The sequence below is a fragment of the Barbus barbus genome (genome assembly GCF_936440315.1).
Source record: "Barbus barbus genome assembly, chromosome: 22".
Taxonomy (NCBI): Eukaryota; Metazoa; Chordata; class Actinopteri; order Cypriniformes; family Cyprinidae; genus Barbus; species Barbus barbus.
Genome location: NC_136750.1, coordinates 16,155,819 through 16,179,095, shown reverse-complemented (window position 1 = coordinate 16,179,095; position 23,277 = coordinate 16,155,819). Strand labels below are relative to the sequence as shown.

Genomic DNA, 23,277 nt, shown 5'->3' with positions numbered 1-23,277 from the left:
ACAGTAGATGTTACAGCAAGGGATATTGCCTGTCTTGAATACACTAAGGGGTAAAAATGCTAAGCAACTGTTTCCAGTGCTGCTTGGGACTGCACCATGTAAGGTAGGACTGAATGAGTGTTTTAATGTTTGAAATGTGCCTATTGGGAACTTTAGCAGCAACGTCATGTATCACATGACCGGAAGATGGATGCACTGCACCACTCTGTATATTTGTCTTTTGTTGTTTCCAGTAATATCAAAGCATTGAAATATATATAAATTTACTCAAAAAGCAAAATTACACAAAATACTTTATTAGGACACTTTATTTCTAAGTATATTTCTTGAATTCGTTTATTTTTAATTAGGGCTGTCAAATCGATTAATCATGATTAATCGCATACATACATATATATACATATATATATATGTATATATATATATGTATATATATATAATATATATGAAGGGTGCGATTTGTGAAAAAAACAGAGGGGGGGGGTGCTTTTGAAAACTTTTTTTCTCTCCAGGGTTAGTGTAATCTGTTAATAACGCACATCATAAATCCGTCTTTTTAGGCAAGTAAATGGATGCCCCGTCATGAAATGTTTTTAATACAACGGAAACTGTATCAAATAATTCAACGTGATCACAATTTAATAAAACCATTGTAGTTAGGCCTATTAATTGTAATGATTTCATTTTCCCGGTGATTCAAACAATGAATTTATCCCCACCGGGGATAAAAATAATTCAGCAGAGGCAGGGATGCATAGACCAGGGATGCATAGACCCCCCCCCCCCCCCCCCCCCTACAAATCGCACCCTGTATGTATATATGTACAGCACACACACATATATATATTGCGTAAACACTAACTTTTATGTTGGATGCGATTAATCACGATTAATCGATTTGACAGCCCTATTTTAAATACATTTTTCTTAACCAATTTATTGATTATTATTATTATTATTATTATTATTATTAATAATAATAATAATAATAATGTTATTATTATTATTTTAGCTTAACATTTAATTAAATGTTAATAAAAAACGTAGTCAGTACTATACACCAGAACTATACACTATTGTTGTGTATAGTTAAACAATTAAAACAAAATATAGACCAATATTTAAAATGTACAAATTGCTAATCTAGCATCTCCTATTACGAAGCTAAATGAGAAAATCCACAATCACTTACATAAGAGATCTCTTAATTCACCATCTTGGGATGGGAAATGCAGCCTTGGTGAGCACAAGAATCTTCTTTTAAAAACATTTGAAAAATCCTACCGGCCGCAAACCTTTGATAGTATATGCCATTTTGTAAACCGATCTAGCTTTAGGGATGTTTAAATATTTTTACTGAAATAAATGCCTCCTCATTTTCTAAATTTCTCACGCCTTAGTCTAAACGGCTCATCTGACATTTAAATGTCGCTTTTCGACTCGGGCAGCAGCATAGGTCTTGCTAACATGCCCCGTCTGTCAATGTGTGTACTGTATGTGCGCAAGACCTTTATTATTAATTCATGCTAGCCATTTATGAAGGTCTCTCATTGCAGGAATGTTTCTATCTTTAATTGAGAGATCCATTATAATCTCTCTTAGCTTTGTGTGAAATCACAGACTGTAAATCTGGCATTGTAAAATTCAAGGCCAGCAGCAGTTCAATTCCCATTTAATGAATCTGAAGGCCTGTAAAGATTGACACTGATGTGAATTGAGCTGTGCAGAATAATGAAATGAGCATCATCTGTCTTTGTAGGATGAGAGAGGCCTAAAAATAACATTGGTGTGAGAGTGTGTGAGAGAGAGTGTGTGTGTTTGTGTGGATCAGCACCAGGTGTTTGGGTTCAGGGGCTGATATAATATATTTGCCATATACAAGAACATGGATGAGATTCCTACTTGAATTGCCTAAATACAAATATAATGCTCAAGAGAAAATATAAACAGACAAAGACTTTGTTTACTCATATAGCAAACCAGTGATTCTTGCTGTGAGAAGGGCACAGGGCTCTCATGAAGACCAAGAGAAATGGAGGGGGAGAGCTTGTCGTAAATGTCTTGAATAATTTCAGATGTTATGGTGGGTGGTGAAAATTCCAGAGTGTAAATATTTGAGAATAATGTCGCTTTATGTTATTGGAGACTTTCTGTGAACCGCCATGGTATTTTCTTTGCTGTGGAAATGGCACTAGAAGTCTGAATTCCCTCAGGTCACACCTGATTACATTTGTTGTGGTGTGAGGAAAATGTTGTAGTTGTGGGCAGGCAGTATAAGTAAGTTGTTGGCTGGAGCAGGCTGTCTGTTATTTTGTTATTTTTTCTAAATAATTCATCTGTGAAGCACATTTCTCGGTTCCCTGTAGCATTGGCAAGTCTGACACATTTCTGCAAATCAGTTTCTTTTAAACTGATTAAAAAAAAAATCTGATTTTAAACAGATTCACAAATTCTGGATTGCTGTTACGAGGCCTAACATTATTAAAATCATTAGGTGTGCATGTCGGCAGCAGGTGGAACTGGAATATAATTCTGTTGGAGAAGGGAATGAAACTTGAGGGAGTAGACGGGTACCGGATTGGGAAAATCTGTTCCACACAGACCAAAACATTGCTTGCTTGTATTAATGAGAATAATATGATATTTCAAAGCCTGTAGTTTAATAAAAATAAAATAATCCTAGAAATTCATTCTCTGTCCAGTAAAGTGTTGGTATAATTTCACTATTTACATCATTGAACTAGCTATTGCAGAAACAATTAGATAACTAAAATCAGTGCTGCTTTTTTTAACGCTCATTTATATCTTAGTCAGCAGGAGGCTGGGCATTACTGGTGATTATGTTTTTTCCAATTTTGAATTCATAAATTAAATTTGATAATTTGTTATTAAACTGTAGGCCTATTGTATTAAATGAAATATATATATACAGTGGGTACGGAAAGTATTCAGACCCCCTTAAATTTTTCACTCTTTGTTATATTGCAGCCATTTGCTAAAATCATTTAAGTTCATTTTTTTTTCCTCATTAATGTACACACAGCACGTCATATTGACAGAAAAACACAGAATTGTTGACATTTTTGGAGATTTATTAAAAAAGGAAAACTGAAATATCACATGGTCCTAAGTATTCAGACCCTTTGCTCAGTATTTAGTAGAAGCACCCTTTTGATCTAATACAGCCATGAGTCTTTTTGGGAAAGATGCAACAGGTTTTTCACACCTGGATTTGGGGATCCTCTGCCATTCCTCCTTGCAGATCCTCTCCAGTTCTGTCAGGTTCGATGGTAAACGTTGGTGGACAGCCATTTTTAGGTCTCTCCAGAGATGCTCAATTGGGTTTAAGTCAGGGCTCTGGCTGGGCCATTCAAGAACAGTCACGGAGTTGTTGTGAAGCCACTCCTTCGTTATTTTAGCTGTGTGCTTAGGGTCATTGTCTTGTTGGAAGGTAAACCTTCGGCCCAGTCTGAGGTCCTGAGCACTCTGGAGAAGGTTTTCGTCCAGGATATCCCTGTACTTGGCCGCATTAATCTTTTCCTCGATTGCAACCAGTCGTCCTGTCCCTGCAGCTGAAAAACACCCCCACAGCATGATGCTGCCACCACCATGCTTCACTGTTGGGACTGTATTGGACAGGTGATGAGCAGTGCCTGGTTTTCTCCACACATACCGCTTAGAATTAAGGCCAAAAAGTTCTATCTTGGTCTCATCAGACCAGAGAATCTTATTTCTCACCATCTTGTGGTCCTTCAGGTGTTTTTTTGTGTCTTGCACTGAGGAGAGGCTTCCGTCGGGCCACTCTGCCATAGAGCCCAGACTGGTGGAGGGCTGCAGGTTGACTTTCTACAACTTTCTCCCATCTCCCGACTGCATCTCTGGAGCTCAGCCACAGTGATCTTTGGGTTCTTCTTTATCTCTCTCACCAAGGCTCTTCTCCCCCGACAGCTCAGTTTGGCCGGACGGCCAGCTCTAGGAAGGGTTCTGGTCGTCCCAAACGTCATCCATTTAAGGATTATGGAGGCCACTGTGCTCTTAGGAACCTTAAGTGCAGTAGAATTTTTTTTGTAACCTTGGCCAGATCTGTGCCTTGCCACAATTCTGTCTCTGAGCTCTTCAGGCAGTTCCTTTGACCTCATGATTCTCACACTGTGAGCTGTAAGGTCTTATATAGACAGGTGTGTGGCTTTCCTAATCAAGTCCAGTCAGTATAATCAAACACAGCTGGACTCAAATGAAGGTGTAGAACCATCTCAAGGATGATCAAAAGAAATGGACAGCACCTGAGTTAAATATATGAGTGTCACAGCAAAGGGTCTGAATACTTAGGACCATGTGATATTTCAGTTTTTCTTTTTTAATAAATCTGCAAAAATGTCAACAATTCTGTGTTTTTCTGTCAATATGGGGTGCTGTGTGTACATTAATGAGGAAAAAAAATGAACTTATTGCAAATGGCTGCAATATAACACAGAGTGAAAAATGTAAGGGGGTCTGAATACTTTCCGTACCGTGTGTGTGTGTGTGTGTGTGTGTGTGTGTGTGTGTGTGTGTGTGTGTGTGAGAAATATATAGTACCATTCAAAAGTTTAGATTCAGTACAATTTTTTGGAAAGAAAGAAATGCGTTCAAAAGTGACAGTAAATAAATTTAGAATTTTGTTAAGATAAATGCTTGAACTTTCTGTTCATTAAACAATCCTGAAAAAATTTATCATTGTATATTATATAAGCTTTATATTAAGCATCACACTTGTTTTCAACATTGATAATAATAAGAAATATTTCTTGAGCACCAAATCAACATATTAGAATGCTTTCTGAAGGATCATGTGACATTAAAGACACTGAATGGCTAATTTTTCACAATATTTCACATTTGAACTATATTTTTGATCAAATATAGGCATCTTTCAAAACACATTAAAAATAAATCTTACTGACCCTAAACCTTTTAACAGTAGTGTAAATATCTTCATGCATATAAATGTAAAACATATTAAATAAAATTTTTGTGTTCTTTTATTAAACATGATTATATTCAGCTAGGTTTTTATTGTATTTGACTCATGATGCTTCCTCAGAGCAAGTGGTCTATTTATAATATACTGTAGCAACAAAAACCTGACAAATATCAAGTAGTTTTTTTTTACAGATTTAAATTTATTACAGAATATAAATATTTAAATCACCCAATTTTACTTGATTTATTGGGTTTATCCTTTAGTTTTGACCTTTTTGACCTCATTATTTCCCCAACAAATACTTAAAAAAATAACCTGTGACCTTCATTCTCAAACCAGCCAGAATTTTAAGCTATTTTTAGGCAAGTCAAACCTAGAGACAGGTCAGCATGACTCATCATGTAAACACAAACATTCAATGACCAGCGATATTATAATACCACACATCATTGGCTGAACATAATCTGCCCTTCCTCTCTGTGTGTGTGTGTGTGTGTCTCTCTTTCGGTGCATGTGTTTTTTTGTGTGTGTGGGCATGAGTACAGTGACTCATTCAGGCAGCAGATTGAATCAAGAGAGAACAATAAATTTTAGCAGAACAAATGGTTAGCTGGAAAAGGCATGGATCAAAGAGCCATATTACCTGTTTCCTGCCTCATTTTAGCTTCTGTAGGCCACAACGGCAGCACTCTTGATTCTTCTTACATCCTTCACAATGACAAAACAACATCTTTCACAGAGAGGAAGGGCCACACCGCTGGGCCTCAGGCAGCTGGAGACTATTTTAAACTGAGATCCATGTTTCCTCTGGCCTCAGTGGACCTCCGCCTCTGCTTTCACTTCAGACATCAAGTATCAGTTTTATGCAGCTCAACAGCATCAGTAAAGCACTGAGGAATATGAACAGACTCAAAGCTGCTCAATTAGATGTGGTATGTTATTTTTTTTTTACTCTGTTTACGCCTTCTGGGCTCCTTATCAGGGTTTAACAAATCTGCAGCCACAAGTGCCAAGTGTTTTTTTTTTTTGTCTTTCCCTGAGATAGCTGCTAATAGGTTTCAAACACTGTTTTGCATATGCTTGCTCTGAGGCTACACATTGGAAGAATCATCTTTTGTCCTTGACAAATCTGTTACTCTGTCTGGCTGTTTTTTTTAGTTTTTTACGGTCACATTTATTTTGTTTTGTGAATTTTTATGGTCAAAATCGTGCAATCGTGAATTTCACTCGAGGGCAAAAGATTTCTTCAGAAAATAGAAAAATCGAGTTTATTTTCTCATTATGAAGATGTGAACATTTATTATGATTGATAATGGCATAATACTATCAAGACAGATATTTCAGTATTTTTAAAATGGTGATGGATTACTGAGAATGAGATTCTAGCAGAGAGTTTGGCTTAGAAATTAATTTAAAAATTGGCCCAGAAATTGCAGATAGGTATAGGAACTTTGTTTAGAGTTTTTCCTTCCTTCAGAGTTTTAGATGTATTAACAAATATTGACAAAAGGTGAAACGTTAAAAACATCCTTTTTAATCTGTTAACCAGCATAACATGTCATTCCAGTTTGTCCAGTTGGGAGACCTTTCAGTTAGAGTAAAGTTGCTTTACATGTCATTTGAATACTGTGTCTTCAGATCAGTTCTGTTTACACTCAACCGCTCTTCGGTCATAGTTTAACGTTCCCATGACTTGTCAGGTTCACTGAAATTTGATTAGAGTGAAAGACAGAGAAAGGGATATTCCCACACTAAAAATATGGCAAGGGCTTCTGTATTGTCTTTTTACACCCAAAGTCAATAATCTTTGCACCAATGTTCCACCCACATGTCTGTAAAGTGACATCAGGGCATACTGTATATTAATGATAAAAACTGAGAATTTGGCTGCATTGTTTGGCTGATTCTGAAGTGATTCATTTATTTATACAGTCTATATGTCTCTGATTGTTCTCAAGACATTCTGCTCTCGGAAGTATTGACAAAGGATTATCTTTATACTTTCTCTTCTAATAACTTTCAAGGCTCACTTTGCTCACTGTTGCAGACGCGTGAGAGGACTCGTTGGTTAATCTCATTTCTCCAGACGTCTGAGCTATTGAATTTCTTGATGTTTCTCTTCTGCTGATGTTCTGAGGTGAAGGAGGCTTGTGAATTACTTCTGACATTATAGACAGGGAGAGACAGTGGTTTGCTTAACAGAGGGCTTAGAAAGTTAATTGAAAAGACCTTTTGAACCTTGTTTCATCCACGGGAGCCTTATTTTATTCTCTATTCAATATCATGTGCTGGAGGAATCCTACAAAGGAAAACTAATTGAAAGAATCCTCTTTCTACCTTTGTGGATATAAGTGGGAGGACTTTTAAAGATCTGCTTGATTCATATGCTTTTGATCAAAGGAGACCAGGATTTCATTAACCTGATTCAAACTAAGTTGGCTTCAAGTTTAAAATGATACATATCAATTAGTATTGTCATAAATATAGATTTTTATATGTATATCGAAACTTTTTTTGTGTGTGTGGATAATTTATACACTAGTAACAGTTGTGTGTGTGTTTATTTTGGCCCACTCCCTGCTGAAATGAAACCTTGAGGGATTAACTCTTGCACGTGAAGAAATTGTTACTGTGAAATAAAATAATTAATATACCTATTACAAAATATTTGTTTGTATAATATTGTATATTAGTATTTTTCATGGTATTGTATTAATATAAATTCTAGTATTGTAACACTAATATACATTTATTGGCTTTCATTTTGGCTGATCTTATACCTAGTTATTAAATGAGACCACAGTATTAAAGCAGAAGGTCATAAGTAACAGCATGTGAAAGTGACTTCTTATTCCAGCGGTGTTTATCCTGCCTGATTGATCTTCTTTTTGATCCCTCTTGCATTTTTCTCTCTCCAGTGTCCTGCCTCTCCGACTGTCGCAATCGATTTCAGAGATAAGCAGCCTTCAAAGTCTCATTGCACGCTGCCATAAATCTCCAAGCTGCATGATGGACTACATCAAATTGCCATCCATGAATGAGCTAATTTCGTGACAGTGGCTTGTTGATGCCTCTGTATCAAATGGCAGGATGCAAAGTAGACATTAACTATAAGTGTCTTGGGTTGACCAGTTAAGGTATAAATTTGTGCCATAAAGCCACTCAGATTGTCATTATATTCATGATGTGTTTTCAAAGACAGGGCTCGCAAAAATGCTAGCCCGACGTCCCGGGGCTATTGTGTTTTCCAGTCGGGCTACCAAAATGTATCACTGCCCTGCCCGACGGGCTACCTTAAATACAGGGCTCCCACGCAATGTTCCCTCTAAGCTGAGCCGGCGCGACCGCGCTCTTCTTCCACTGCGGCCGCGCAGAAGAAATAATGTGCCTCGCGCACACAAAAATTAGTTGGGAAGCCTTGATTGAATGCCACCAGTAAAAGGGAAATATGCAATGCTGTTTTACATTTGATTACTTTATTCAATTTCCGTACCTAAATGCTAATGCTATAGAAGTTTTATAAAGAAAACTGTTAGATAGAATATTCTTATTTTCTTTATTGTTATTTGACAGTATAGTGTTTCCCTAAACATACCGAACCATATTGAATAGTATACATATATTTTACAACTCCCCTAGAGTTAAACACTTGAGTTTTACCATTTTCTAATCCATTCAGCCGATCTCCGGGTCTGGCGGTAGCACTTTTAGCGTAGCTTAGCATAGATCATTGAATCGGATTAGACCATTAGCATCTGGCTCAAAAATGACCAAAGGGTTTCGATAATTTTCCTATTTAAAACTTGACTCTTCTGTAGTCACATCGTGTACTAAGACCGACGGAAAATTAAAAGTTGCGATTTTCTAGGCCGATATGGCTAGGAACTATACTCATTCCAGTGTAATAATCAAGGAACTTTGCTGCTGTACCATGGATGCAGTAGGTGCAATGATATTAGGGCTGCAACAACGAATCGATTAAATCGATAAAAATCGATTACTAAAAGAGTTGGCGACGAATTTCATAATCGATTCGTTGTGTCGCGCGACGCGGAGACGTTTGATTATTAAAAAAAAAAAAAAAAAACTTTAGTTGAGCGCGGAGCGGAGTGAACACACTCGGTCTCTCTCGTGCACGGATGCTAGCAGAGTTCGGCGCCTCATAGACAGGGCGGAGCTAAAATAAAAAACGAGCGGCGGTAGAGGAAAGATACATGGGAGGCAGAGAAATCCGTGCGACCCAAGTCATCCAAGGTGTGGGAGCATTTCACACTAAATAAACAGAAAAAGTGTGTTAACTGCAATGCAAAGTGTCTGAACAAAGTAAGTGTGTGTGTGTGCGTCTGCGAGTGTGTGCGTCTGCGAGTGTGTGCGTCTGCGAGTGTGTGCATCTGAGAGTGTGTGCGTCTGCAGTGTAGTGTAGAGAACAAGTTCTGACATTCAAACAAATCCTGTTAAATTTTCTGATTTGTATTGTTCTTTATTTTTTATAAATTATTTATTGTTCTGCAGGTGCGTGTCTACGTGGTTAGGTGCCCCCTCTACCAGATGTCTTGTGATAGGCTTGTTTTTAGTCAATTTCTAACTGCATCTGGCGTATCTTGGCATGTGTAGTCAGCTACCTAGGGCCGCTTACTTCTCTTCTTTATTAATTTTAGGCATTTTAGGGTGATCTAAATGACAGATGTCGAGAGCGCATAATGTTACGCGATCATGTAATGCGCGAGCACGAATCTCTCCACTCGCAAGCGGATTTCCTTCACTCGCACAAAACTGGACGTGTGCTTTTAAATCTACATTGTTCTTTTATGAATTGGCTCGGGTCTCACTCAGATATTGTGTGTATGCTCAAACGTTATCCTCGCATCACTGAAGACCAGAAAAGCTTTTTTTTCTAATTCAAGTGAAGAGTAGGCTTTTCTCACTAAATGGAAGCAAGCTGAATATAGTTAGCCTTCTCTAGATATTAATTTTATTAATACTTATTTTAGTTAAGTGCTTAAATTGTAAATATGCATTTATTAAATTATTTTATGTAGTGCATTTGTATTTTGTTGTTTTTGTATATAGTTATAGAAGCATATCAACCAGGTTCCAGAAATAATCACCAAGAATGCTTCTGAAATAAGTGGGGGTGCTCTCTTAATGCACATTTTCACATATTTTGTCCCTTCTTTTACTATCAATATGCTGATACTTCGAGAGCGAATCCTGCATAAATATACAGATGTCATTCCCAAAACTTTGCAACGTGTGTGGGCAAAAAACAAAGTTCTACATTTTAAATGGATTGCTTAGAAAGCTTGCAAAGAGTGCTCATAACCAATAAAGCTGTCACTCTTTGTTCATCGCGATCTCACAAAGTTCTGTGAGGACCAATGAATCTCACACTGTGCAATTAATAGCCTATATAATATAGGCCTATTAACATCATGTATCCAACTTTCTAAATATTTTAGTTCTGTTTTTGAATAAAGGGTTGGAAATGAATGCCTTGTTTTTGGTTTTTTATCCGATTCATCGATTAATCGAAAATATAATCGACAGATTAATCGATTATTAAAATAATCGTTAGTTGCAGCCCTAAATGATATTACGCAGCGCCTGAAAGTAGTCCCCAACTAGGTAACTAGTTATGATATAGCTGGGGACTACTTTCAGGCGCTGCGTAAAATCATTAGGGGGGAGACGTGGGGTGATGACATCATCGTTTCACAAAATATACGGATTGGCTGTCCACACGAAAACGCAAGGGTGTCATTTTCAGATTTATCCAGGACCCGGTTTAAAAAAGTAGCGGTTTCACTCTCCCAAAACTCCGGATCCGTCTGGACGAAACGCCAATATGATACAAAATTTTTGCATATACAGCTAAACGCGTCTCCGTGTGGATGGGGCCTCAGTTACGATTATGATTAGATTGTTGATCATTGTATTTTAATTCTATTGTTCAGTAAAACCATATGATTACTTGCTTTTGATATTTTATTTTAACCAATTTTTATTGCCTCATTGCTATATGTATTTTAAGTCATTTTAAAGTCTATTGTTTGTTATTGTTTAAGGTCTATTTTTATTACTACAAAAAATATCAGATTACTTGATTAATCATCAGAATAATCGGCCGATTACTAGATTACCAAAATAATCATTAGTGACAGCCCTAGTTGATTTTGTAGTAAACAAGTAGCTGTTTGAATTAGATCATGCCTTTTTTCATGGGGGGTAAAAATAATCACCTTTTTAAATTATTCCATCCGCCAAGCCCAGACTCGCCCATCAGACTGCCAATCAGAGAAGTGTGATTCATCACTTAACAGAACATGTGCTTTACACCACTCCATCTGACGCATGGCATTGTAGCTGCTCGGCAAGGGAAACCCAATCCATGAAGCTCCCGCAGCACAGTTTTTGTGCTGATATCAATGCCAGTGGAAGCTATGGAATCTATTGGTGACTTTTACACACCATGTCCCTTAGCACTCAGTGACTCCGCTCTGTAACTTTACCTGGTCTTCTGTGTTGTTGCTGTCCCTTAAACGCTTCCACTTTCCAATAATACCACTCAAATTTGTGCACAAAGAAAACAAAAATAACGACTTTATTCAACATTCCTCTCTTTGGATCAGAACGCCAGCTCATGCATCTGCAGCACCACACGCATGCGTCGTGGTACTCTTCTGAACGCGTGTCAAAGACTGACAGGGAAGAGAAGAAATTGTTTAATAAAATTTTTATTTTTGTTTTCTTTGTGCACAGAAAGTATTAAAGTATATAAAATTACGGTTGAACCACTGATGTAACATGAACTATTCAGTTCAGAAAGCTCTCGGATTTCACCAAAAATCTTTATTTGTGTTCTGAAGATGAACGAAGGTCTTACTGGTTTGGAATGACATGAGTAATTAATGACAAAATTTTCATTTTTGGGTGAACTAACCCTTTAAGATGTGTAGTACTTTTGTCCATATAGTTTATATTGAATATCACGAAATTTTTAGCTACTTCATCGAACTAGACGTAAGGTCATAGACCAAATCTCTTGCCTTACCAACGCTCCTTAAGTAGCTCTTCTGTGTCCTTTCCCTGAGTAGAAACTCAATTTCAGTGAAAACCCTTACTATATAGGAGTGATGGAGCTCTCAGCTCCTATTACGAGAGAGATGGCATAACTTGGCATACGTTAATTCTACTTCGGCAGCTAGATATTTTTAGTTACATTTTCATTAGGGTCCACGCTCTATTCTTATTACACTGCAGGCAAGTCTCAAGAGGGACAGTTTGGCTGCATCCCAGCATTCTATTACAAATCATTTTATGTACAGTAATATCTTTTATGTACCAATGAATCAAATCTGACACCTCCCTAGTCAATTTGCAGGTACTTTTAGCTGCTTTTGTTAGTATTTACTGTCCATCTGTATACAAACTTTTTTGTTGATAGAAATTCGACTGGTTTTGAAGTAAAATTCAGAGAATTCATTTGCATTAAATAAATTAAATAGTTGCAGTACAGCCAGTGACCTATATAAATTTTGCCGTATGTATATTTATGTGGATGTCAATGAATTGTTGCTGCATTGACCACTGTTTTGGCATGTTTTGAATACAGTGGTCGGGTGCTTTAGGAAACCCATTTTTGGAAAACACTGAGAGCAAGCCATCACAACACTGTGAACCATTGGCAAACATTGCCATTGAGCATTCAACATGCAAATGCACGTGTTGTATTATTCATTGTGTTTTTATGTGGCAATGCTTGTTATTATGTTGTTAGAGGCATTTAAGTTGTCAGATGCACAAGACTGTCTAGAATAAATGGACTGAAATATAAGGCTGTTTTTCTAGTAGCAACATTTCAACAAAATCCCCAGAAATAAAGACAATAACAAGAAACACATTTGACAAATTTGACCTTTATAGCTGTTTCATCTTATAATTTTTTAAAAACCATTTTGCACTCTCTGCTTGACAGGAATTCTTATCATTAAAGCTCAGTTAGTTTGAAATTCTTGCATTTTTGTATTCTGTAGAAAACTCTAATATACACAAGTTAGGGATCAGTAAGTCTTTTTGGTCACACTTTATTTTATGGTCCAGCTCTCACTATTAACTAACTATTAACTACAACTTTTGCCCCAATAAACTCCTAATTATTGCTGATTAATAGTAAGGTAGTTGTTAAAGGGATCGTTTACCCAAAAATGAAAAGTTTGCCATTAATTACTCACCCTCATGTCGTTCCAAATCATAAGACCTTCGTTTATCTTCAGAACACAATTCACTCGTGAACGCACAGCGAAGAGAAGATATTGTTGTGTAAAGTGGTTAATATGTGCTTTGTAACTACTAATAAATAGTCAATATGCTAGTCATATGCATGCTAATAAGCAACTAGTGAGAATTGGTCCCTATTCTAAAGTGTTAATGTTTTTTTTTAAAGAAATTAATAACAAAATGAATTAAGATGCATTAAATTAACCAAAATTGACAGTAAAGACATTTATAATTTTCCAAAAGATTTCTGTTTTAAATGAATGCTGTTCTTTTGTACATTAATTTATCAAAGAATTCTGAAAAAAATGATCATGGTTTCCACAAAAATATTAAGCAGCACAACTGTTTTGATAATAGTAATAAGAAGGATCATGTGACACTGCAGACTGGCTGCTGAAAATTCAGCTTTGCCATCACAGAAATAAAGGACATTTTAACGTATATTAAAACAGAAAAGTGTTATTTTAAATTGCAATAATATTTCACAGTATTACAGTTTTTACTGTATTTTTAATCAAATAAATGCAACCTTGGTGAGCATAAGAGAGTTTTTAAAAAACATTTAAAAATCTTACAGACCCCAATCTTTTGAATATTAGTGTATGTTCCAAGCATGAAGGTTTGACCAATAACACATGCAGAAGGGTCATTACCACCCAGTCTTTGCAAGCTCTAGCGGCTCTTTTCAGGGGTCGTCTCCCAGTGCCTTGAAACTGACACAAGACACCACTACACCGCTGGCATTTTACCCTCCCAACCATACGAGACAGCTAGACACTCTAAAGCCCCGGCAACAGAGACAGAGCGCTGAAGCCTAAGCCGTGAAAAGACAGGTAAACAAAAGCCTGCTGCTCTTTTGCAACACTGTATATGGCATCAGAGGGATGCTTATTGATTGTAAGTGGAGACCAGGTCATGTTCACCATTGTGAAAATGCTCTCAGTGAAGTAATGGGGTCTCTTAAGTACGGTTTTAGCTTACTGGTAAACAAGCTGCACTAACATGTTTTCTAAAGGTAGTTTGCAGGGTGTGAAGTTCAGGCTTGCTTTAGTTAAATTTTAATTTCAACTGATTTACTGTTAATGTGCTCATGAGAAATGTGAGTTTAAGTTTAACAAAGCTTTTAATGTGACAGGAACTTAATGTTAGTCGAATGCAATAATGAAACTACTCAATAAATCATTGCACAGCCTGTAACATTATATTAAATGGCTTTCATATGAAACATTTTTGGCTGCACTATATAGCATAAATTGCATGCTGACCCTGGGTCAGTGTGTGGGATTTCTAACTGATTATGTGGTGATTCATTGTAATCAGGGGACCTGCATTAAATATCAGATGATGAAATTTGTATCTGAGCTTTCTGTAAATTTCATCTCTCTCCCTCATTCTGTGTGATGTGAATGGGAATGACCTTGTCCCAATGAGAGAGCCATTTAAAATGCTTTTCAACCTGCTTCCGGTGTTTAAACACAGCTCATCTGAACATTTTTAAATAGACACCACCTTTACACACCCAGTGAACAAATAATGGTTCAAGGCAATTCTTTTCGCAGCTGTAAAACATACCAGCTGGCTTCTGCCAAGCAATATAGAGACAAATCCTTCACTTTGGGCCGAGTTGTCTGTTCAGTTGAGAGATTGGTGCCTTTTAACAATTTGTTTCACATTTACGCAGTCATCTGACATGCAGTACTTAGCTGGATACAGCCTTGCATCCTTGCATTTGTATTTATAGTCCTTCTTGTCTTTCACTTGCAGTTTAGCTTGTGTTGTGCCAAGTTTGCTTGAGGGTCTCGTCAGCGGAAGACTGTTATGACCACTTGATCCAACTTCCAGTCATCATTATACAGAGTCTTTTCGCAAGTTGAAAAGTAACATCAAGTGTGGCAGTGACATCTTAAAAAAACAGGTGATAAGATTAGTTACTAAAGGAAATCAACAGACTGACTGAGAAATACTGACTTGCTGCAAAAAGTCTGGTTCACCTTGCAGCTTATTCTCAAGGACTCGCATGGTAAAACAAGAAGTTTATTTATTTTTTTCTGCTTCCATTTATGATGCATGTTTGTCTGAAATAGATTCTACCACAATAATGAATGAATGAAAAAAAAAATAAAATAAATAAAAAGTGCTTGCCCCCTAAACCTAATAACTGGTTGGGCCACCCTTAGCAGCATCAAGCGTTTGCGATAACTTGCAATGAGTCTGTTACAGCGCTGTGTAGGAATTTTGGCCCACTCATCTTGGCAGAATTGTTGTAATTCAGCCTAGGGCTGGGCGATAAAACGATAACGATATGTATCGCGATAGACACGTGAACGATATCAATAAAAAATGTGTTCGATAAAACGTTCGATATTTTTTATTCTTCGTCGGAAGAAAACAAAGGCTGCCAAGCAAGTTTGGTTGCATTAACAAAGGCACTCGCTCTCTGGTAACCTAGCAACGTAGGGAGTGACACGCTAACAGCCAATCATGTAACAGTATCATGTTTGGTTGCGCCATATCGTTGTCTCGTGTCTAAGTGCGCACGCGCAAAAAAAAAAAAAAAAAAAAAAAAGTGCGCACGCGCGGCTGAGAGTGCACGACTGCAGCCAGACCCTATTGGCTGGTCTGCTGGATTCCTCTTCATAAGCAGAAAATGAGTGCCGCAGCGACCGAGGAAATTGTAAATAAAAGAGAAAGTCAGCTCCCAGTATGGCAGTTTTTGGATATTATAAGTCTGACCGTAGTCAGACCAAATGTCGTCTGCAAATTATGCAAGACCGTCGTCCCCGCCAAGACTGGTAATACCACGAACTTGATGTACCACCTTAAAAAAAATATCAATAATTATCGATATCGACCGATATGAAACACTGATATCGTGATACAGTTTTCAGCCATATCGCCCAGCCCTAATTCAGCCACATTGGAGGGTTTTTAAGCATGAACCGCCTTTTTAAGGTCATGCCACAGCATCTCAATAGGATTCAGGTCAGGACTTTGACTAGGTCACTCCAAAGTCTTCATTTTGTTTTTCTTCAGCCATTCAGAGGTGGATTTGCTGGTGTGTTTTGGATCATTGTCCTGCTGCAGAACCCAAGTTCGCTTCAGCTTGAGGTCACGAACACATGGCCGGACATTGTCCTTCAGGATTTTTTGGTAGACAGCTGAATTCATCGTTCCATTTATCACAGCAAGTCTTCCAGGTTCTGAAGCAACAAAACAGCCCCAGACCATCACACTACCACCACCATATTTTACTGCTGGTATGATGTTCTTTTTCTGAAATGCTGTGTTACTTTTACGCCAGATGTAATGGGACACACACCTTCCAAAAAGTTCAACTTTTGTCTCGTCAGTCCACAGAGTATTTTCCCAAAAGTCTTGGGGATCATCAAGATGCTTTCTGGCAAAACTGAGACGAGCCTTTGTTCTTTCTGCTCAGCAGCGGTTTTCGTCTTGGAACTCTGCCATGCAGGCAATTTTGCCCAGTCTCTTTCTTATGGTGGAGTCATGAACACTGACCTTAAGTGAGGCCTGCAGTTCTTTAGATGTTGTTGTGGGGCCTTTTGTGACCTCTTGGATGAGTTGTTGCTGCACTCTTGGGGTAATTTTGGTCGGCCGGCCACTCCTGGGAAGGTTCACCACTGTTCCATGAAATGATTACTATCATATTTAAATAAAATATTTCACTGTAAAATAAAAAAAATAAATTTTTTTGTAAAAGAACATAGAGCTGCACTTCATAGTGAAACTCGCAGCACATACATTTATTTAATGAAATCGCAGCCTTTTCGATTTGATAAATATTTAATTTTAGTTTGTTTTGCATAGAGTAGCCCTACCTACATGTATACGATAAGGTGGAACTTCTAATGTGGCTTTGGAGCAAGACATGGCGAGTATTTCTACATGATCACATGAGTCTAAACAGGTGTGGCGATTATAGAGATCCGGGGGGCTCCTGTCAAGGATGCACACCATGTTTGTGCACACAAATCCTTTACTTACTACAGGCTGTCAGCCAGAATTGTAAAGAGCTCCATTACAAACAACCGTAAAGCTTATAGTTTCTGCAACCTGTGTGGAATCTCCATGCAGTGAATTATGGTCTTTAAATATATAGGAGCGACTGGAAAGGAAACAATGCGCTCTGACCTCTCTCTGCCTCAGTGGAAGTGTAAAAGTGTGTTAAGTTCACATGTTTACACTCTAGATGCACACCAGTGTGTTCTGCTGTTGAAATGATGCCTCATGACTTCAAAGCATTCCTGTTCAGATTGTGAGTGTTTTACATTCAAGGCTTTGAGGTCAGTTTGTATCCATTTAAAAAATAGCTTGTATTTTGAGGGAAAAAAATTAATCAACACCCATTTTTATAATGCCAAGAAACTACATTTCATGTCTTGTATTTTAAGTTTAAATTTGATTTTATTTATCAATTTATTTTGTGAGCTATTTATTATAAATAATTTCAGAGCTCTTACTATCGCTCTTCTTCATGGCTTGTCTGCCAAACTTTCAGGACATGGTGTGGGAGTTGATGATGGTGGAGTCATGTCTGACACCACATGCTTTATCTCTGAGAGAACAGTGAGCTTCCTGTGCTATGGTTAAATACTACTACTATATCCAAGGCTGAATTTTTCTTGGCTCTTTATTACAACAGAACAGCGCTCCTTCATACTCGTACTGTATATCATTTTTAGTTCGCTTAAAGACTGTAAATATATCAAGAAACATTCGGGTTCCAGAAGTAAAAATCTCATGAACTTTCTCCATAGGAGAATTGATTTTTTTGAAACCTTTTAAGAGCTACAAGGTTAGTGTAACAAGGTTATTAATACATGGTATATGCTTTTGTTGAAGCCACCAGATGCATTATTTCAGCTGTTCTTTTTTTCTTGTCTTTTTAAAAAATCATGTTTAACTGTGGGAATTCTCATTGAAAACTACATTACCCATGATTCTGCAGATAAACCTCCACCAATCAGAGAATCGAGACAATCAAATTGCATCAAAAGAATGCTTTAGCTTCCGTCTACTACCCTAAAGTGCTGCAAATGATGTTATCGAGTCAGCTTCCTATGCTCTCAAAATACTTAAATATATGTATATTTTACAATAAATCAAAACTATATTTTTCTGATTAGTCTATTAGTCTGATTCTTACTATTAACCATGACTTTTGCCTTAATAAGCACTTAATTTGCTGCTTATTAATATTTAGTAAGATTAAATTTAGGTATGGGGTAGGATTAAGGGATCTTAAATATGGTTATCGCAGAATAAGGCATTAATGTGTGCTTTATAAGTACTAATTGTCACGGTGCACACAACGGGGAGGAACGAGGAACACGAGACGAGGAGTAAACTCCAATGAAACAGTCTTTAATGATCCATCAGGACAAGACAAGGCAGGGCTGACACACAGAAACACCGGGAGTAATGAGTAGACCAGACGAAAACTAACTGAACAGACAGGAACTTAAATACACAGGAAGAAACCAGATAATTAATCAAACAGCTGAAAGGAATCATAATCACACTAAACGAGGACAGAAAAAATGACCAAATAAGGACACAAGAGGCGGGAAACACACGACACTAATAAACAAACATCCAGTATGCTAGGAATACGCATGCTAGTTAATAGTGAGAACTGGTCCTTAAAATAAAGAGTTACTTTTAATATAATCAACATCTTCAAAAATAGTTTAATATTTCTTCATCATTTTTAGTTTGATTGTCATTCACAGTGTTTCATGGAAATGTAGTTCTCAACCTCATTAAAGCCGTTAAGTACACAGTCTGGTACCATTGTCTTTTTATCTGGTTTATAAATATATTTTTTTTTTTGTAAAGATGCAAAGTTAATGTTCTGCTTCACTTCGTAGCTGGTTGGTGTGGTTCACTGCTTATAACTCTTTAAGAGACACTTTTTATGAAAATTAATAGGAAAAATATTTGGATAAATGCTAAGATCCAAGGAATCAAAGTTGTAGAAAAAGTTGGCGGACACTATTGCACCCATAATTTATGGCCTTCTAAAGTCATTGCAGTTGCCATAAAGCAATTAGTGTTCTGAGACGTGTGTTGAGAAGTTACGCTACAGTTTGAGTTCGCAGAATGCTACTTATATGTGTACCACACCGGGTATGACCGTTGTCATGTTGTGCTGTGCCATGTGGCAGTAGATTGAGCCTATCTACACTTAATGTTCTGAATCCATTTATCCTGTTGTCAGAAGTAGTGCAACTGCATCAAGTATGTCAGAAATAAATACTTTTTCTGTCTATGACTAAACAAGTTATCCAGTGTTCAGAGTCACTGGTTATTATGGGTTCTATTTGTTTTTGATGCATCGCGTCACACAACTTGCATCTGGTGTAGACACAATGTATGGCTCTCTAAACACCATACATTTAAATGTATCTATAATTATATAACCATCAGATTTCCTATCAGACTACTTTTGTGTTCCTCTTCCATACAACATCTTTCTTCCACACTCTGCAGCCTATAAACAGATTTGAAAGCTGCTTTTTATCAGCTCAGACATAGATTGTAGTGTAACTTTGATTACATATGCAAGCACAGTTATTTAGTCTCTTGTTGTTCATTTCATGAAGCAATTTAATACATACTAGAGACAATGCCTCGGTTGATATGGTGCACAGCGTATTTCTGCTGTGCAGTCATGTCCCCATCAAATGTAACAGACCACTCTTGATGTTGATGTGTCCTAAAATAGCCACATTGGAAATACATGTCATGCTGACATGTTGCCAAACCTCAGGCTATGTTACACTTAGAGGATAAATCTTTTCTAGTTATACGTTTCTTTCTTATTGTTTGTATTATTATAGATGACATTAGGTTATATACTGTACTGTATCTTTGCATTAATCACTGTTTACTGTATAAACAAACATGATTAAAGAGTCAAACACCAGTGATTATCACTGGTGTGTGTGATATGTTTTGTGATGGACATGTCTGAGAAAATCTAAGGCATTGATTATGCTGATGTTCAGAGGGTGATTTGCGTTTTTGTTGCAGGGAAGCATAATAATCACCATACTAATGCGCTTTGTTTTTGTCTTATCTGTAGCCATAACCAGAGGACAACTACATTCATACATCCAGTGACAGGCCAGATCTCTGCAGAGAATTCTGATTTCAGACTTCAGGACCAGTAAGTATTGTCTTTTGACATGTCTAGGTCATTTCTTGTTTGGTTATATATATATATATATATTTATTCTGTCTCAACTAGCAGTTTGGTTTCTTATAACATAGATGAAATAATGAGTCTTCATGCGCTAAAAAGCTCAGGCTACATGTCTCATGCTCTGTCAATAAGGGCTTTTATTAAGCATTAGTGAATTGCATATGGGACCAACATAATTCCAGCAGCATTTTCTCTCAAAACTGTGTTTAAAGATTAAATGTAACCCTGTAATAGATATAAATAATAAATTATAGGGTACATTTGTCAAATTTGACCCGATGAGGGTTTAAATAGTAACAGTACCAAATATTAATTAATTTAAAAGCTGCATAATTAGCTTATTTAGTTAATGGACTTTAATGAGTAATTAACAGTGTTGGGGGTAATGCATTACAAGTAGTCTCGCGTAGCCAGACCTTCAGACTGACGGCTGAAGGTCTGGAATGTACGGTAGCTTTCATTGGCCAAGGCCCACCCATGAGGCCGTTTGACTAACATGTCAAACAATCAATCACAGTTCGTTTCGTTCAGCGTCAAGTTCTGGGGTGTGGAAATGTCGCCACAATAACAGACCGGTGTGTGAAACTCTCGGATGTATTTTAAAGATTATATGCCGCGAACTTTAAATATTTCACATACTTTTGAAAATCCAGCGTTTATTTGATACTGACAAGCGCTCGTCGTCAGTTGTAAACACGACGGCTTTCTTCTTTCGTGAGGGGGTTTGGCGCCACGGAATCTTTGTTTCCAGGCGGAACGTTAAAGAACGTGACACACACACCTCCCGGAAATCCTGTATAATTCAACCAATCCGACGATGACTTCGACACTCCTGAAGTGTTTCCAGATAAGTGTACCATATGCATCAGTCGTTTAGCCAACGTTCCATGGGCGTGACGTCTGAGGCTGAGACTACATTAAGTAATGCATGTTACTTAATCAGATTACTTTAAGTAACTAGTAAAGTCATGCATTACTTATTAAGAAAATTTCTGAGTTACTTTTTCCAATAAGTAACGCCGGTTACTTTATTTTCCCATTTATTGACTGGCAGCACAGCTGAATGGTTTGTTGAGCTGCATCCTCTACTGTACAGACGGAGGCTTTATTAATTGCACTTTTGGTCTGAAAGGACATTTGCCAAAAATATAACTTTTTATGTTAAAAACAAAAAAGCAAGCCCTCACAGATGAGAAAAATTAATGCAAAAGTAACGTAACACATTACTTTCCCTAAAAAGTAACTTGAGTAATGCAATTAGTTACTTTTTTTAGGGAGTAACATAATATTGTATTGCATTACTTTTAAAAGTTACTTTCCCCAACACTGGTAATTAACTAGGAGTATTTTCTATTTTGATATTGTACACTACCATTCAAATATTTGGGGTCAGGGTCAAGGATTGTATTAAATTGATCAAACATGACAGTAAGGATTTTTACATTGTTACAAAAATGTAACTACATTGTTTTTTAACTTTATATTCATCAAAGATTTCTGGATAAAACATCACATTTTTCATTAATCTGCATAACTGTTATCAACATTTCTTAGACATCAAATCATTCTGAATGATCATCCCTTACCAAAAAGTAGTATATTTCAAGTTTATTTTATGAAGTATACTTAAGTAAAGTTCAAGTATATTTTAAGTATACTTTATGTAGTTAGTATACAAATATCAGTGTACTAGTAGTATACTTGTAAGTGTACTATTTCAAAACTCATTGGGACTAAATTGGCCTACTTTCTAGTAAATAAAAGTATACTTTTAAGAATACTTTAAGTATAACACTAGTAAACTTTGAGTACACAACTAGTTTACATCAATGTTTTTAGCTTGTACTGCAACTTGTTACGTTTACTCCAGGCAAGCAGACAAAGACAGGCCAGGCAGGAATATCCAAAACTATAGGCTTTAATCACAAGAACTTGACACGTGTAACATAAACAATAACTGGCAACTGAAATGGGGAAAACTCAGGACTTATAAACCTAGGGGCTAATGGGATAATTAATTAAACAACAGGTGGCGATGATGAACTTAACAAGACAGGCCAAACTAGGTCAACAACAGAAACTAAAACACAGATATGTAACACAACTATACTAAAAGTGAACTTATAGGTGTCAGTCCTATGTTCCTGTGTCTTGTGCGTTTCCCTCCCTCATGTGCCCATATATGGATTTTCCTGTTCCTGTACTTGTTGTGTTATGTGTGATTGCACCAGCGTCTGTTGTGTGAGTTTCCCCTGTGTTCCTCAGATTAAAAACCTTGTGATTGTACTCCTCGTTTCCCTCGTGCTCCTTCCATCAGCGTAATCGTGACAGATGACCCGACCTAAACAGTAAGCGGCGACCCATCACCCTGTTTTGTTCCTCATTTTTTTGAAAGTTTTTTGTTTGGCTTGTTTTTTCCCCGCCACATGGAAGTCGCTGCTCGTCATTCCGCCCTAGCCCGCTGAAATTAGGTGTGGGAGTTAGGCGGGATCGCTTTAGTACTGTGAGTCCACTGGCCGCTCGTCAGTCAAGTTCGCAGGCCGTTCATCTGTCCTGCCCGCCGGCTGCGGCTAACCCAAGCCCGCCGGCCGCTCATCAGTCAAGTTCGCCGGCCGCTCATCAGTCAAGTTCGCCGGCCGCTCATCAGTCAAGTTCGCCGGCCGCTCATCAGTCAAGTTCGCCGGCCGCTCTTCAGTCAAGTTCGCCGGCCTCTACGAAGTCAAGCCCGCTGATCACGTCTCTCTGCAGCCCGCTGGCCACGGCTCACTCAAGCCTGCCTGTCGATCCTCAGTCAAGTTTGCCGACCATTCAT

General features: G+C 37.5%; 1 protein-coding gene across 2 annotated transcripts in view; it reads left to right on the top strand.

The window, feature by feature from the left end:
• LOC306888157 (pleckstrin homology domain-containing family A member 7-like) overlaps nucleotides 1–23,277 on the top strand; it is a 91,120-nt gene that overhangs the window by 19,939 nt on the left and 47,904 nt on the right. For both annotated transcript variants that reach the window (XM_079446319.1, XM_079446318.1), the window contains exon 4: nucleotides 20,346–20,429. In XM_079446319.1, the coding sequence (XP_079302445.1) occupies nucleotides 20,346–20,429 (84 nt within the window). The remainder of the gene's footprint in view (nucleotides 1–20,345; nucleotides 20,430–23,277) is intronic.